Source organism: Zootoca vivipara, chromosome Z, assembly GCF_963506605.1.
Source record: "Zootoca vivipara chromosome Z, rZooViv1.1, whole genome shotgun sequence".
In the NCBI taxonomy this organism is placed as follows: domain Eukaryota; kingdom Metazoa; phylum Chordata; class Lepidosauria; order Squamata; family Lacertidae; genus Zootoca; species Zootoca vivipara.
In genome coordinates this window covers 8623804-8640630 of record NC_083294.1, presented here as the reverse complement: position 1 = coordinate 8640630, position 16827 = coordinate 8623804, and the positions used below count along the sequence as shown (strand labels likewise).

At 45.8% G+C, this 16827-nt stretch overlaps 2 protein-coding genes across 2 annotated transcripts; both read left to right on the top strand.

Moving 5' to 3' along the window:
- The first annotated feature begins 3827 nt into the window (after window positions 1-3827).
- On the top strand, window positions 3828-4757 carry LOC118083371 (P2Y purinoceptor 2-like). The gene has a single exon (XM_035111670.1). The coding sequence runs from the start codon at window positions 3828-3830 to the stop codon at window positions 4755-4757; it is 930 nt and encodes a 309-aa protein (XP_034967561.1).
- Window positions 4758-11676: 6919 nt separating this feature from the next.
- Window positions 11677-12636, top strand: LOC118084282 (P2Y purinoceptor 2-like). The gene has a single exon (XM_035113658.1). It carries the CDS (start codon window positions 11677-11679, stop codon window positions 12634-12636), a length of 960 nt encoding a protein of 319 aa, XP_034969549.1.
- The last annotated feature ends 4191 nt before the right edge of the window (window positions 12637-16827 follow it).

Below are 16827 nucleotides of genomic sequence, written 5' to 3'. Positions count from 1 at the left end.
CTCCACGTGGTTCACGTGCTTCACAACGCAAAACAGGGTGAGAATTGTGTGCTACCAAATTTGCTCTGTTAGGACATATGGGGCAGTGCCCTATACTCCTTCTACCCTCAGCTTGCTGTCACCTGCCTGCCTGCCTTGCCTATTAAAAACCTGTCTGGGGCAGACAATGCCTATCAGCTTCCTCTTCCTTAGTGTTGCCCCTGTAGAACTGGAGAGACACTATGACAAAGTGGTTAGAGCAGGGGTCAGCAAACCTTTTCAGCAGGGGGCCAGTCCACTGTCCCTCAGACCTTGGGGGGGGGGGAAGAGAGAGACTATATTTTGAAAAGAAAAAAAAGAATGAATTCCTATACCCCACAAATAACCCAGAGATGCATTTTAAATAAAAGGATTCATCCTACTCATGTAAAAACACACTGATTCCCGGACCATCCGTGGGCCAGATTTAGAAGGCGATTGGGCCATATCTGACCCCCAGGCCTTAGTCTGCCTACCCATGGCTTAGAGTGTCAGGCTGGGAGCTGGGGGAGACCAGGGTTCAAATCCCCCACGCAGCCATGAAGCTCACTGGGTGGCCTTGGGCCAGTCACTGCCTCTCAGTCTAACCCAGGCATCCCCAAACTGTGGCCCTCCAGATGTTTTTGGCCTACAACTCCCATGATCCCTAGCTAACAGGACCAGGGGTCGGGAAAGATGGGAATTGTTGTCCAAAACATCTGGAGGGCCGAAGTTTGGGGGTGTCTGGTCTAACCTGTCTCCCAGGGTTGTTGTGGGGATTACATGAGGAGGGGGAGAGACACATATGCCACCTTGAGCTCCTTGGAGAAAAGCATGGAATATTAGTGCAATAAATAAGTCAATAAGGGAACTCAGCAGGAACGGGGATCATAGCTGCCAAGTTTTCCCTTTTCTCGCGAGGAAGCCTATTCAGCATAAGGGAAAATCCCTTAAAAAAAGGGATAACTTGGCAGCTATGACGGGGATAGGAACAAAAGTAGAATGAGTTGTCTCTGCCACTCATTTAGGAAGAACTTCCTGACAGTAAGAGCTGTTCGGCAGTGGAATTTGCTGCCAAGGAGTGTGGTGGAGTCTCCTTCTTTGGAGGTCTTTAAGCAGAGGCTTGAGAGGCATATGTCAAGAATGCTTTGATGGTCTTTCCTGCTCGGCAGGGGGTTGGACTGGATGGCCCTTGTGGTCTCTTCCAACTCTATGATTCTATGATTCTGTGATTCATTAGCTCTGGCACCACCAGGGATCCCTTTCTCCTGCCCTACTAGTCCCAGTGGGCACCACCATCTTTGCTTGTACTTGGCACTTCAACCTCTCCATCTGCACTGGGGTAGCTCAGTTGGTGGAATATGAGACTCTTCATCTCAGGGTTTGGGCCTTATGTTGGGCAAAAGCCTCCTGCACTGCAGGTGGTTGGACTAGAATGACCCTTGTGGTTCCTTCCAGCTTTAAAGGTAAAGGGACCCCTGACCGTTAGGTCCAGTCATGGATGACTCTGGGGTTGCGGCGCTCATCTCGCTCTATAGGCCAAGGGAGCCAGCGTTTGTCCGCAGACAGCTTCCGGGTCATGTGGCCAGCATGACTAAGCCACTTCTGGCGAACCAGAGCAGCGCACAGAAACGCCGTTTACCTTCCTGCCAGAGTGGTACCTATTTATCTACTTGCACTGCATGCTTTCGAACTGCTAGGTGGGCAGGAGCTGGGATTGAACAAGGGGAGCTCACCCTGTTGTAGGGATTCGAACCACCAACCTTCTGATCAGCAAGCCCTAGGCTCTGTGGTTTAGACCACAGCGCCACCCACGCTCTATAATTCTATGATTCTATGCATCGGGACCTGAGCGATTGAGGAGAAGTTTGGATGCACAGGGGAATGGTGGTAATCAAGTGCAATTTTGACACTACACAGCACCATTAGTAATCACAGGTAGGGATGGAGGAGAAATTCAACTCAGGTGACATTTAATGGTGAACATCCCTTGGGTACCAGAACCCAAGGGAATCCAATGAAGCTGAAATGTTGGAAAATTCAGGGCAAAAGAAAGTACTTCTTCACTCTACACAGAAGTAAAGGATGGAACTCACTACCCACAAGAGGTAGCTATAGCCACCAGCTTTGATGGAGCTGAAAGAGGGTCAAGTGGGAAATGATCCATAGAGAACTAAAGAAAAATTTGAAATACTCATTTAAGAAATGTCCGAAATTATTCCTTTTGGGGATGATACCGAATGACATCAAGCCTAGAGACAGATGCTATTATCAGCTATGCAGTATCCGCTGCGAGAATCTTGATCGCAAAAAGTTGGAAAACTACAAGTGCCCCCAGTAAAGAAGAATGGCAAGAAAAATTATTTAACTATTATAATTTGGCAAAAAAATATGATGAAATCAATAGCATAAAGAATAAAGATTCACAAAACAATTGGAAACCATTTTTAAACTATTTACAAAAGAAGCTAGAGAACCCAAAACATATCTCGGATATCTAAAGGGCTCTATAACAAAATAATAATTGAAGTAATGTAAAGAAACTAGTAAAGCAAAGAAGTTGAGGAAGGTTAAACGTTGTAAGAAATAATAGGGAATAGTAGACTAAGGTATGCAGAACTTATAAGGGAGAAATGGGACAAGTTTAGATACGGTTGTGAAGTCAAAGGGACGGGAAGGGTGGGGAGGGACTTTGGGGGGATCTACTGGGTGAGAACGGAATAAGATAACTGTACAAAGTCATAGTTGTAAAACTCATTTTATTGTAATGACTGAGAAATATAATAAAGTTTATTTTTTTTTAAAAAAGTGGCCCGGATAGTCCAACATCCTGTTCTTGCAGTGGCCAGCCACATACTCCAACAGAAAGTCCACAAGCAGGACTGAAGTAGAGCGCTCTCTCTACTTGCAATTCCTGGCAACGGGTATACTCAGAGATCTACTGCCTCTGACAATGAAAGCCAGAGCAGGCCTAGTGCAATCAGTGTGCTTGGCTAGCTTGTTTAGTTAATTTGTATTTATATACCATCATTTATGTACAGTACTGAAATATCAGTACAGTGTACAACACTAAAACATCATTTAAAAAAACAGTACAAAACATTTATTAAAGTGACTTATTACTTTTAGGATGACAGGCATTTTCAGCGCCGTACATTTAAAACAGTATCACATCATTGTAAACAGTCACGGCTTCCCTGCCAAAAGGATCCTGGGAAATGTAGTTTGTTCAGAATGCTGAGAGTTGTTAGGAAACCCCCTACTCCCCATGCAGAGCTACCATTCCCATAATGTTCTAAGAGTCCATCCTTTTGCTCGGAAAACTGGCAATTGTAGCTCTGTGAAGGGGAAAAGGGGGTCCCCTAACAACTCTCAGCACTCTGAACTACAGTCCCCGGGACTCTCTGGGGAAAGCCATGAATATTTACAGTGGTATGATGATGCTTTAAATGTACGTATAGTGCAGATGGGGCCTTAGCTGGATTCAGCCCCATGCTTTTAGACTTCAGTGTTAAACTCTCTGAAATAAAAACACAAACCGAAAGACTTGAAGTGCCAATGCCAGATTTCTGTGCAAGAGAAGCCACACAAGTTTCAGTCTTTCTTTTGGGCGTGAAACTGACTCAGAAGAAGTCCTTAGAAAAATAGGAAATGGGCAGGGGAGAGGGGCCCCACCTCAGCCACACTTTCAGGCCTGTGACAGAAGGGCACTGCTAGCAGCTGACTTCACCTACCACAAGCAAATACCATTCCCCCTGCTTGCCGACTCTGTATTCTGAACTGGAACGTGTACAGACAACTCTACTTAGGCCACCTGTCTCCTTCACCGAATGAACACCACCAACGTGACACAATGTCAGCCAGGGGGGATCCACCTTGCCCTCCCAGTAATTTTGGGCATCGTCTCAGTGGGCGGGTTGGTCTTCAACAGCATCAGCCTCTGGATCTTCTGGTTTGCCATCAAGCGCTGGAATTCTGGCATCATGCTTCAGTTCAATCTGGCCTTGGTAGACATCATTGTCCTTCCGGTAATGCCATTGATGGTGACCTATTTCAGCTTGGGCAACCACTGGCCCTTTGGGCAGTTTGTCTGCCAGCTTCAAGTCTTCCTGCTCAGCACCCACCTGTATGGAAGCATCTACTTCCTCATGCTCATCAGCATCCACAGGTACCAAGCCATTGTCCACTACAACGCCAAGACCCTCTGGAGGAAGAAGTCTGCCTTGAAAAAGTTGGTCTTGGTCTTCTGGGCTTTCCTCTTCCTGCAGGGGCTTCCACTCTTCTTTTTCCTCAAGACTTCAGTCATCGGCAACTCGGTCAAGTGCTTGAGCATCTACCAGTCAGAGTTGACCTATCTCTACCTAGCTTATGGCACCTTCCTGGGGATCTTCTGCTTCCTCATTCCCTTTGGCATCTCTCTGGTGTCCTACATGATGTTGGGAGCCTATGTTGCTAAAATCAGTCAAGCCAATCTCCGAGGCAGAGTGATGAAGACCAAGTCAAAGCAGATGATCACCATTGCCCTGGTCATCTTTGCCACCTGCTTCACACCCCTCCACATCTGTGGGTCCCTGGCTGCCATTGTGAGATATTATGGCGTGTCCTGCAACGTTCTATATCACATAGAAGTCACCTATTACATTTCTTTGGTCTTCAGCATGGTCAACTGTTGCCTGGATCCCTTCATCTACAACTTTGCCAACGAGAAATTTCACAGGCTCTTTTCCAATTCCCTAAGAGGATTATTGGTGTCCGAGTGAGAAAATGTCCTTCGGAAAAGGAAAGGTAAGAGATAAAACAGTATGGGGTTGTAAGCAATGTTAGACATTGTCAGGTGCACGGGTGCTGACAGGGTCTGAACCACGTAAACGCTATGTGGATTCTACCCCTCCTGCCAGCAATCGATTGACAAGAACTGCTGCTTATATACATATGTTAACTCTGCCTAGCCTACCTCACAGAGCTGTTGCAAATATGAAGGTGGGGAGGATAATGTACACAACTATGAGCATCTGGGAAGAAAAGCGAGTTACAAAGATATAGCGTCATTCACAGATCATGAAAAGAAAAACAAACACGCACAAGGCCAGAAAAGCAGCTTAAATGCAGCATGTGATATTTACAGCAAACTACGAGACCCCAAATTGCCTGATAAATAACCACAAGCAAAGCAGTTTCACCATTTTGGGGACTGAATTACCAAGTCACAGCCTAGCCTACCTCGCAGGGCTGCTGTGACTATAAAAAGTGGGGAGGGGAAGACAAGGTCCACAGCCTTGACCAAAGGGTCTGCTGGTTTCTCTTTAAGGTTTCCAGACTCAAAAGAGAGCAGGGCAATTAAGGGCACAGAAGTCCTGTCCACTATTGAGTCCGGCAACCCTACCTCTAAGTGTGTGCAGTTTTGGATCTCTTAGCAAAACACAAACACACCCACCCCAGCCTTGGTAAACAAAAAATACGTATATCCCTGTGTTAAAGTACAGTTGATAGGAATCTTGGCTTCCTGCAGCTGCGTAGTGTTTTATGGTTGTATTTGTTGCCTTTTGGGGTTGTTGTTTTTTATCTGTATACAGACGTTTATTGAAATATATGGAAATTGAAAGCGGCACATGTGCTACCATCGAGGCCAATTTAAATAAAATCAGAGGACACAAATAAGCAAAGAAAAAGCAACAGAAGTCAGCTTTCAATGTGAAATTCTTAATAATATGCACACTCAGACTCATGAGAGGGACTGTTTCTGAGTTGGAGGGTAAAGAGACTTAGGGGAGTGGGGAATATTGCATTAGTCTTCCTTATAATGCTAGCTCCTCTCTCATGTTTTCTAATACTCCTTTCACGCTGTGGTGCCCGTTGCATTAAAACCAATATGCTGACATGTCATGCTAAATTTCATTCGCACCAATGAATATCGGTGGTCAACATTGCTGCTCCCCCACCCTGTCTGCACATGCTTGCTTCTGTTCCCCTGTGACCCTCCCATGAAAATGGCAGAAAAGAATTGGTATGCTGTCCCAAATTTCCTCGCTTTACTTCTGAGTTTTCTGTTTTAAGAGGGCTGCATAGAGATACTTTCTGTAATCAGGTAACAGAAGTGAGCACTAAACATGAACTACAGTCCATTAGTTTCCCAGAGATGGCTTTTACATTGCATGAAAGCATGTGAAAAATAAGTTAGGGAAATGGAATAAACTGCCACATGAATGTGGCCTCCGGAGGGTACAGTTTTAACCACAGGTATATTTTCTTTAAAAAGTGAGGCATCAGCAGCATACCTATTAAGTTTTAAGGCTTGCCAGGTGGTTGGCAAATAAGCGGAATGCTCTTCACGTTCATGGCTCCTGGCTCTTTGATTCATTGTGCACAGTAAGAGGAAACAGCAGGCTCTGGAGCACTGTTTGACTATCTCCTATATTGGCAAATATTGTGAAAGGGGGAAGCAGAACATCTTTATCTTTACTCAGTAGGGTACATAGAGAAACCAGTTTGCAATCTGGTTGTACAGAAGGAGAGGGAAAGGGAGACAACAATCCATTTCCCAAAAAGAAATCCCACTGGCTCTGTTACGTGGCCAGGTCTGCAACACACCCTACATACAGCTTCCCTTGTACAGTGGTACCTCGGTTTAAGTACACAATTGGTTCCGGAAGTCTATACTTAACCTGAAGCGTACTTAACCTGAAGCGAACTTTCCCATTGAAAGTAATGGAAAGTGGATTAATCCGTTCCAGAAGGGTCCGTGGAGTACTTAAACTGAAAGTACTCAAACCGAACCGTACTTAAACCGAAGTATGACTGTACTTGATCCAGAAGCTGCAGCTGGTGCAGCACAGTTGCTGTCAGAATGTGACCTGCTTCTGTCTGCATTTAACATCTCTGCTCAGATACCTGCAACGGTTGCTCACTTGCTATTGGGCCAAGTTCAGGTGTTATTATTCGTGTGGAAAGCCATTAACCGCCTGGGGTCGGTTTATTTGTGGGATCACCTTACAGCTTCGATCGGCAGAACGGGTGCTATTACAGGTGCCACATACCATAATACCCATTGTGCACTTCTAAGTAATTCTTATTTTAGTGTAGCAGCACCTACACTTTGGAACTCCCTGCCTGTTGGCATTAGGCACACATTTTCACTGTACTCTTTTCGATGCTTGCTTAATTTTTTTTATTTAAGCAAGCACTCCTACCCAGGCGCATAGAGGATGACGCTTACATGGTTTAGTCTCTTTTTAGTTTAATGCTGATCTTAATTGTTTTTTAAAATGTTTCTAATTACCTGTTTTTTAATATATTTTATTGACAATTTTAATTTTAGTTTTTTCCTGTAAACTGTCTCAGAGGTTTTATTACAATCAAGCTGTGTATAAATGCTGTGAAATAAACACACACAAACACACATACACACATAAATGATTCGTTTCAACCCAGTTAGTAACTGGCTTTGATTTGACCTCTGGCTTAACTTTTCGTTATGACCATGCCTTTTCAAGATTCATTGTATGGGTGTTAGGGGAGGGGTAGCACCTCTGGTGGGGGAACGGTCATTCTCCATCTGGGCTAGTTTGTCCACCTTTGGTCAACACCCTGCTCACAGCTCTCACCTGTAGCACCCTGACACGCAGGATTAGATGGGTCTTCCTTGGGCTGATTCAGGAGGGCTCTGATTATTGCTCTTCTTCAATAATAATAATAATAATTCAGTAGTTCTTGCCCCACCCCAGCCCTGGATGAATCATTCCAGTTTTTGTTAACCACCACTGGCTTACCTAGCCGTAGCTGTCAAGCTTTCCATTTTCTCATGAGGAAGCCTATTCAGCATAAGGGAATTTCCCTTTAAAAAAGGGAGAACTTGACAGCTATGTACCTAGCATGGGAAGAGAGGGGGACAAAGAACAGAGGAGGCCAGGCCAAATGCTAAGGGAGGTGCAAAGGCCCCGCTTGTCCCCAGACATGAAGCAATGGACCCCAAGGACTCCAATGCACACCAAGGAAGCATCCATGTTCATCATGGCCGCAGGTACCTCCCTCCTTGCAGGAGCCTCCTGTGAGCATCAGGGGCTGCTGGCATTCTGCCTCAACCTTATTTTCCTGTGACTGACGATGCTTGATTGTTCTCAAGAAACCAAGCCCAGAAGAGGAAATAACGGTGAGAAATTTCTAGGGCTGTGGCTTGTCAAACCACAGGAAAGCTACTGTGGGACCCATTTATTTCTGCAAATAGCATACTGGCAGGTCTACTCAGTATCTGGTGCCTCCTTCCTAAAACCTGGGAAGCTTCTGCCTGGCTTAGAGAGGGAGGCATGATGTTCATGTGCACAATGCCAGGATATCGCAATGTCACACGTGCAACCCCCACCCCCACTACCACCAATCGCCCTCACAAGCTGGCACCTCTGGTCCTAACTGTTCCCCTGCAAAATAAAAATAAAAAATTAACTGCACGGCACTGCACCTTGCTATGTCTCTTCTGCCATTAAGATGTGGTATGATGCATGCTTACTAAGCAGCAAGCCTCACTGAGCACAACAGGACTTGCTTCTAACTAAACAAGTCGGGTTGGGCTGAACACCACTTAGTTGTTACATTATCACAGGACTCTTGGTTGTGTTGTTTTTCTTTTCATTGTCGCAGCCATGGCTTTTTAAAATGCTGTTTTCGCAGAACACTCGGGAAGCCCTAGATATGTGTTTTTTAATTTACAAACACTAAATCTTGTTGACCAGCTCTTCAAATGGAATGGTGGGGAATGGGTGGCCCCCTCAGATGTTGACTGCTGGGAGTTGGAGGACAACATCAGGAGGACAGCTGTTTCCCCAGTCCTGTTTTAAGGCCATTAGATTTGATTCACAATCACACCAGTTTGTGACCTACTAGCCCAGATCACAAGCAATGGCACAAGCCCTTATCTTGCAAGTTCCTTCTGCTCCTTCCTCTATGCATGAATTTTATGTATGACGGTTTTATACTGTTTTATCCTTGTTTGCTGTGTATTATGGGCCTATGGCTGAAATAAAGTTTATCTATCTGTCTATCTATGCATGAATGGAGGAAATTTGAAGGCTCTGCTTCTGGGTTGCACCAAACCGATGCTTCTTGCATTTGGATGCAACGGGAAACAATGGTTTATCTCAGGGATGGGGAACATTTTTCAATCCAGGGGTGTCACATTCCCTTCTGAACAAATGTTAGGGGCTGCATACCAGTGGTGGGCTGGGCCAAAGGCAAAAGCAGCCCCCCCAGCCTTTCCTTAGGCACAGATGATTAGATAGAGGTCTGAAAGCAAAAGGCGAAGATCTAATTCCAATATGGGGAATATTTTGCCCTCTAATTGTTGCTGAACTACAACCTGCATCAGCCCTGACCATTGGCCTTGCTTGCTGGGGGTCATGGGAGTTGTGGTTCAACAAAATCAAGACGGCCAAAGGCTTCCCACTGCCATGCAAGTTGCCAATAGCCCAGTTTTGTTTTGGCTCAGAAGTGGGCATGGATTTCAGGAAGTACATACCTCTATTTGATTATCTGCTTCTGTTCTGGCTTGCAGGGCAGTATGTAACAGAGGAAATGGATTTTGGAGATAGGGAACCCAGGTGGTCAGAATTAGGGAACTGAAATCTGTGGTGTGTGTAGGCAATATTTGAGTCTGGACTCAATGCTGTTACAGGGAGCCTCTTTGGACCACAGAGCCTAGGCCTTGCCAATCCACAGAGCCTAGGGCTTGCCAACCAGAAGGTCGTCAGTTCGAATCCCCAAGACGGGGTGAGCTCCCGTTGCTCGGTCCCTGCTCCTGCCCACCTAGCAGTTCTAAAGCATGTCAAAGTGCAAGTAGATAAATAGGCACCGCTACAGCGGGAAGGTAAACGGTGTTTCCATGCGCTGCTCTGGTTCGCCAGAAGCGGCTTAGTCATGCTGGCCACATGACCCGGAAGCTGTACGCCAGCTCCCTCGGCCAATAAAGTGAGATGAGCGCCGCAACCCCAGTCCGTGACTCGACCTAATGGTCAGGGGTCCCTTTACCTTTACCCCTGAGAAGACTTTGTTTCCTCTAATAAAGAGTTAACTTCACTTACTTTGTGTGATTTATTTTTGGCTGGCTCCCTGACCATGTGCCTGTTTTCAGACCTGGATGATGATGATGATCATCCCACCCCTCACCCTAAAGCCTGAACCTTTTAAAAGCCTCTATAGGAAATTCACTCACAAGCAGGACCTTCTTTCCTCCTGTGGTCTCTTGTTGTTGTTTAGTCGTTTAGTCGTGTCCGACTCTTCGTGACCCCATGGACCATAGCACGCCAGGCACTCCTGTCTTGCACTGCCTCCCGCAGTTTGGTCAAACTCATGTTCGTAGCTTCGAGAACACTGTCCAACCATCTTGTCCTCTGTCGTCCCCTTCTCCTAGTGCCCTCAATCTTTCCCAACATCAGGGTCTTTTCCAAGGATTCTTCTCTTCTCATGAGGTGGCCAAAGTATTGGAGCCTCAGCTTCACGATCCGTCCTTCCAGGGAGCACTCAGGGCTGATTTCCTTAAGAATGGATAGGTTTGATCTTCTTGCAGTCCATGGGACTCTCAAGAGTCTCCTCCAGCACCATAATTCAAAAGCATCAATTCTTCGGCGATCAGCCTTCTTTATGGTCCAACTCTCACTTCCATACATCACTACTGGGAAAACCATAGCTTTAACTATACGGACCTTTGTCGGCAAGGTGATGTCTCTGCTTTTTAAGATGCTGTCTAGGTTTGTCATTGCTTTTCTCCCAAGAAGCAGGCATCTTTTAATTTCATAACTGCTGTCACCATCTGCAGTGATCAAGGAGCCCAGGAAAGTAAAATCTCTCACTGCCTCCATTTCTTCCCCTTCTATTTGCCAGGAGGTGATGGGACCAGTGGCCATGATCTTGGTTTTTTTGATGTTGAGCTTCAAACATCTAGCAACCGGCAATTGGAAGCATTGCTGGTTCTGGTTGTGCAGGCAGAGCATAGCCATCATGGCTAGTATGTTACACACTTAGAGCCCATTGGGAGCTCTCACAGGGCAAACCCACTTCCCCTCGAAATTAGTAAATGCACTGCAAAGTTTGGGATAATATTTACTTTGACACAGCTTCATCTAGCCTCCGTGCAAACAAACGTGAATGCATGCTCCAAAAATGGCAATTGTCATCAAATCTGAGCTGTTGCACACAGGTCCTGCTTTGCAGGCTTGGCACTGGGACATCTGGCCAGCCACTGTGAGAACTGGCCTGATCCAGCAGGGCTCTTCTTAGATTTTTCTGCACACAAATCAGGATGAATGCTATATAAACAAGTGTTCTAATTGAAGTGCCCTAGTTTTAAAGACACTCTCAGATTTCTCCAGCATTTGAAGGACCAGATAATTTCTGAGCACACCGCAAGGGCCATGAAATGAACAACAGGTTCCACCTTTGGGGTTTGTTTCCCGTTGTCTGAGGACATATTAGAAGACCTTAAAAGGAAATGCACCTTCACCTACAACATATGAAAGGGGGGGGGGACATAGCACAACACAACTACACAACAGAAAGGACACAGTTGAACCATATCTTCTAGGAAGTGGCAGGGAACTGAAAACCTGTCTTTTGTTTCTCCTCTTTTCTTCCCGGACGAGCAGTCGTGTGGACATCTCTTCCAAAGCATCTGGAGCCACCTGTCTCCGTCACTTAATGAACGCTACCAACATGACACAATGCCAGCCGTGGGAGCTCCACTTTTCCATCCCAATCCTTTGGGGCATCCTCTCAGTGGGCGGGCTGATCTTCAACAGCATCAGCCTCTGGATCTTCTGGTTTGCCATCAAGCGCTGGAATTCTGGCATCATGCTTCAGTTCAACCTGGCCTTGGTGGACATCATTGTCCTTCCGGTCATGCCATTGATGGTGACCTATTTCAGCTTGGGCAACCACTGGCCCTTTGGGCAGTTTGTCTGTCAGCTTCAAGTCTTCCTGCTCAGCACCCACCTGTATGGAAGCATCTACTTCCTCATGCTCATCAGCATCCACAGGTACCAAGCCATTGTCCACTACAACGCCAAGACCCTCTGGAGGAAGAAGTCTGCCTTGAAAAGGTTGGTCTTGATCTTCTGGGCTTTCCTCTTCCTGCAGGGGCTTCCACTCTTCTTTTTCCTCAAGACTTCAGTCATCGGCAACTCAATCAAGTGCCTGAGCATCTACCAGTCGGAGCTGGCCTACTTCTATCTAACCTACAGAATCATCCTGGGCATCTTCTGCTTCCTCATTCCCTTTGGCATCTCTCTGGTGTCCTACATGATGTTGGGTGCCTTTGTTGCTAAAATCAGTCAAGCCAATCTTCGAGGCAAGGTGATGAAGACCAAGTCCAAGCAGATGATCACCATTACTCTGGCCATCTTTGGCATCTGCTTCACACCCCTCCACATCTGCCAGACAGTGGGTTTGATTGTGAGATATTACTGGACATCCTGTGGGCTTCGGTACCGTGTAGAAATAGCTTATTATGTCTCCTTAGTCTTCAGCATGGTCAACTGTTGCCTGGATCCCTTCATCTACAACTTTTCCAATGAGAAATTTTACAAGTCTTTTTCTGTCTCCCTGCGAAGATTGTTCTTTGCCAAGTGTAAGGAAGATGTCCCTCAGAGTAGAGATTAGACACCATGAGAACCAATGTTCAGTCAAGCATCAAGGGAGGGCTGAGACTGAAGCAAGAATCTCTGGAGGGTGAATCCTCACATTTTGTTTCTTTGTGGAGCTCCAGTTTGGATTAGGAAAGAAATATCTGTCTATATTGAGGTACAACCACAAAAATATTTTTTCTAGGTAATCTTTGTCCTGAGAAACAACTCAATCCTGCAATTTTCATTAATTTTGGCAAATGATTATTTGCTTGGTTTATTAAACCAGGTCCATCTAATGGTCCATCTATTGCAACTGCTCTCTGGAGTTTCAGATAGGAGCCTTTCCCAACCAATGTTGGGGATTGGACCACGGAGCCTCTGCATGCAAAGCAGATGCTCTCTCCCACCTCTTCCCTTGCCCTACTCTTACTTGCATAATGTGCTCTGCAGCTGCCCTACCTTACATTTTGCTTCTGCTAATTGTGCAGACAGGCTAATGACAGAAATGGCTTGTTCAGCTTTTTTCCTGCTTTCCCTCCCCCCGCCCCAGCAGCCATGAAGGAATTGGACTTCACTGTCCTGTACTCTCTGCATGGGCAGATGCATATTGTGCATGCATGGACTTGCATGTCATACAAACATGTCTTTCTTCCTCGTGCATTGGGAATTACAGGGATAGCTTGGGAAGCTATTGAATGCCCTGAGGCTCAGATATCAAAGGAGGCATCTCAATTAGGGCCAGTGCACCCATTAGGCAGGGGCGTAGGAAGATAGGGGCGGTCGGGGGGGTCGCCCCGAGCGGCGGGCTCCAAGGGGTGCCATCGCGGGTGCCCACCCCGCCCCCAAAACGCGCCAGCCCCACCCCCGGTGCTGGAGCATGAAGTTCCGCCACTGCCGTGAGGCAACTGCTTCAGGTGACACAATGCACAGGGGCAGCAGGTCCGATATTCAAGGATAGTAGCCACAGCTGTGGTGTGCTACTTGTGAGCTGGGTGAACTGCCTCTTTGGCAGCCCTCTCCAGTGGCCTCTGATGGTCTTCTCCACCCCACACCCCACCCAGAAGGAAATTGTGGGGCTGCCCTCTGAGGTCTCCTGGGCTCTGCATCTACCTGGCATGATTCTGAGTACGCCCCTGACAGCCTTTAATTCCGCTTCAACCATCTGTTAAGGCTGATTTGATTCCACGCACCTTGCCTTGTTCAGGATGTAGATCTTCACTCACCCCCTCTTCCCTGGTGGGGGAATGCCATTTTGTGGTTTGCCTTAGGTGCCAAAATGCATTGGGCCAGCCCTGGGGGAAAGTGTGTGAGGGGTGGAACATCCTGCTCCAAACTTCCAGGAACCTGGAATGCAAGGGGTGGAGCATGAGGTTGACAAGGGGAGCCTATGTTAACTAGGAAGACATCCTGGGGGAACTCAATGTGATAAGGAACAAGGGAAAGAAAGGGTTGTTACTCAGGAGTAAGATTCTTCTGAGAGTGATGTTATGGATTGTCGAAGCCCAGTGAGGGTAGATTGCATTTTAATCTGCTTTATTTTGTTTTTTGCTCCAAAGAGAATATCCTGGTTTTCTGTAACTTAAGCATTGCATACCTTTGTCTTAAAAGTCCTTCTTTCTGTTTTAGTAAACTTCAGAACTTGTTTCATAAACCTGTTGTAATGGCTTCTTATTTTAACATCAACACACTTGGACACTATATACCTCACTACCTAGAGATACCCTAGGCCTAGGGGAATTTGGAGGCTGATGGATAAGGGGCAGACTTGTGGAAATATTTGAGCCCCTTGCCGGTTGGCAGCTGTGAACTTTAAAGGGGGGGAGTGGGCCGAGCAAAGGCATTCACTCTGTGTTAGCCATGAAGACCCTTCCCTTGGATGGCATGGGACCCAAGGTGGCTGGGAGGCGGCTGGCACACACATCCTTTAAAAAGGGGGTTTTATTGGAAAATTATGTAGTTTAACAAAAATACAAGTATCATGGGGGAAGCAGTAGCAGATAGTCCATCTGTTGTAAAATAAATACATTAGAAGTGAGATTATTTCTTTGTAAATTAAGTCCTTAAACTCATTAAAAAAAAACTCCTTCCAGTAGCACCTAAGAGACCATCTAAGTTTGTCATTGGTATGAGCTTTCGTGTGCATGCACACTTCTTCAGATACCAATTTTTAAAGTTATTTAGGACCAGTGATTACTGTCTAAAAATAATCTTTTGTTTCCAAGATAAGAGCATAATGAGAGTCTGCTGGATCTAGCCAAAGGCCCATCTAGTCCTGCATTCTGCTCTCACAGGGGCTGCCCAGATGCATATGGGAAGCCTGAAAGTAGGGCCTGAGTGATAAATCACTCTCCCCACATACCATTTCCAGCAACTGTTGTTCAGATGTAGTAGAAGTAGCAGTACTACAGTATTTGCATTTTACCCTACCTTTTCTCCAAAAAGCTCAATGTAGTGTACGTGGTTCTCTCCCTCTTCATTTACAGTAATCCCCACAACAACCTTGTGAGGTGGGCTAGGCTGAGAGTGAGTGCGACTGGCCCAAAGTCACCCAGTGAGCTTTATGACCAAGTGGGGCTTTGAACACTAGTCTCCCAGAACCTAGTCCAACACTCTAGCCCAGGCACCCCCAAACTTCAGCCCTCCAGATGTTTTGGACTACAATTCCCATCTTCCCCGACCACTGGTCCTGTTAGCTAGGGATCATGGGAGTTGTAGGCCAAAACATCTGGAGGGCCGCAGTTTGGGGATGCCTGCTCTAGCCACTGCACCACATAGCCACCATGGCTAGCAGCCATTGATAACCTTATCTTTCATCAATTTATATAACCCTCTTATCTAAAGCCACCCAAGCTGGTGGCTATCACTGGCTCTTGAAGGAGGGAGTTCCACAGTTTAACTATGGGGTTCCATAGTTTAACTAATGTTTTTATCTGTGAGCTGCCTTGGGTCCCTGTCAGGGGAAAGGGTGCTGCATGAATAAATATATTATAATAATAACTGCAGCTGCATCAATAAGTACTGTCTTTCTCTCTCTCTTTCCTGACCCCTCTGACAGTCAGCTTCACCACCTGTCCATGAGTTCTATCTAGCATTATGAGAGACTGAGCAAAACTGTTCTCAATCCACTTGGATAGAGTGGGGGGGGAACCCCAAATTCCAAGCAGATATTCACAGTCATGGTGGCATACAAAGCCACTTCTATATACAGTATTTATTTTATAAAAAAAAAGCAGCTCAAAAACTGAGCTTCTCGGGGATTGAGATTATGTGTGCAAAATTGCAGTCCCCTCCCATTTTCTCTTCCTTCTTTCTCTCTCTTTTATTCACATTTCCATAGAATTACAGCACACGCCAGCATTACAACCAAGAGGGATTTCTGCCATCCTCTGGTGTGAAACCATGGAAACTGGCTTCTATATTGAGGGTGGAATCCTAAGCACACTTGCAAGGGATTAAACCCCATTGAACACAGTGTAGGGATGTGTTTCTCCTGAGTAGGAATGCACAGGATTGGAGCACAAGCTTTCCTTCAAGGTGTGTGGTGTGTTGTTGTTTTTAAATTGAGCATTCATGACACCATGTGTCAATGATGATATCAAAGCTGTCACACATCTTCCTGCTTTCGATACTGTGCATACCTGGAATAATATTAGAGGACGTTATGCTTCATTTCCAGTTTTGACATGTGCTGCAACTTCTTGCTGAAATCCTGCAACCTTTTATGCCACAAATGGTCAGGGTTTTTTGCTGCTTTTGCCATGTTCTAACACAATAGTTCCTCTCTGCGGTAACAGTGCGGAAGCATCACAGAACGACTAATAAAACAGTATGATGTACTGCATAACAACTCTCCTGGTTCTCAATAATCTCTCCCAGCCCTACTTGGAGGTGCCAAAATGAGGTCACCTTCTCGGAGGAAAAGCATGCCTGCATTATCTGAGCTGGCTGCCAGATTCAGCAAGAAGAACAGGGTGCTTGCTCTCTATCAGGCTTAGATATATTCTTATATCTAATATTCTTAATATGGTTTGAGTAAGCTGATTCTCCTAATAGTCTTTCACACTCTCTTTTTTATTTTTTACAGTTTTTACATCTCTTCACATTTAGTCTATCAAAGTATATACTGTACGATAATTCCTGTCCTGTCTATTTAGTTCAATGTATATCCTCTCAGTAGGGCTAATCATGAGATGCAATCCATGCTGGTTTTGTTGTTTGTTACGTC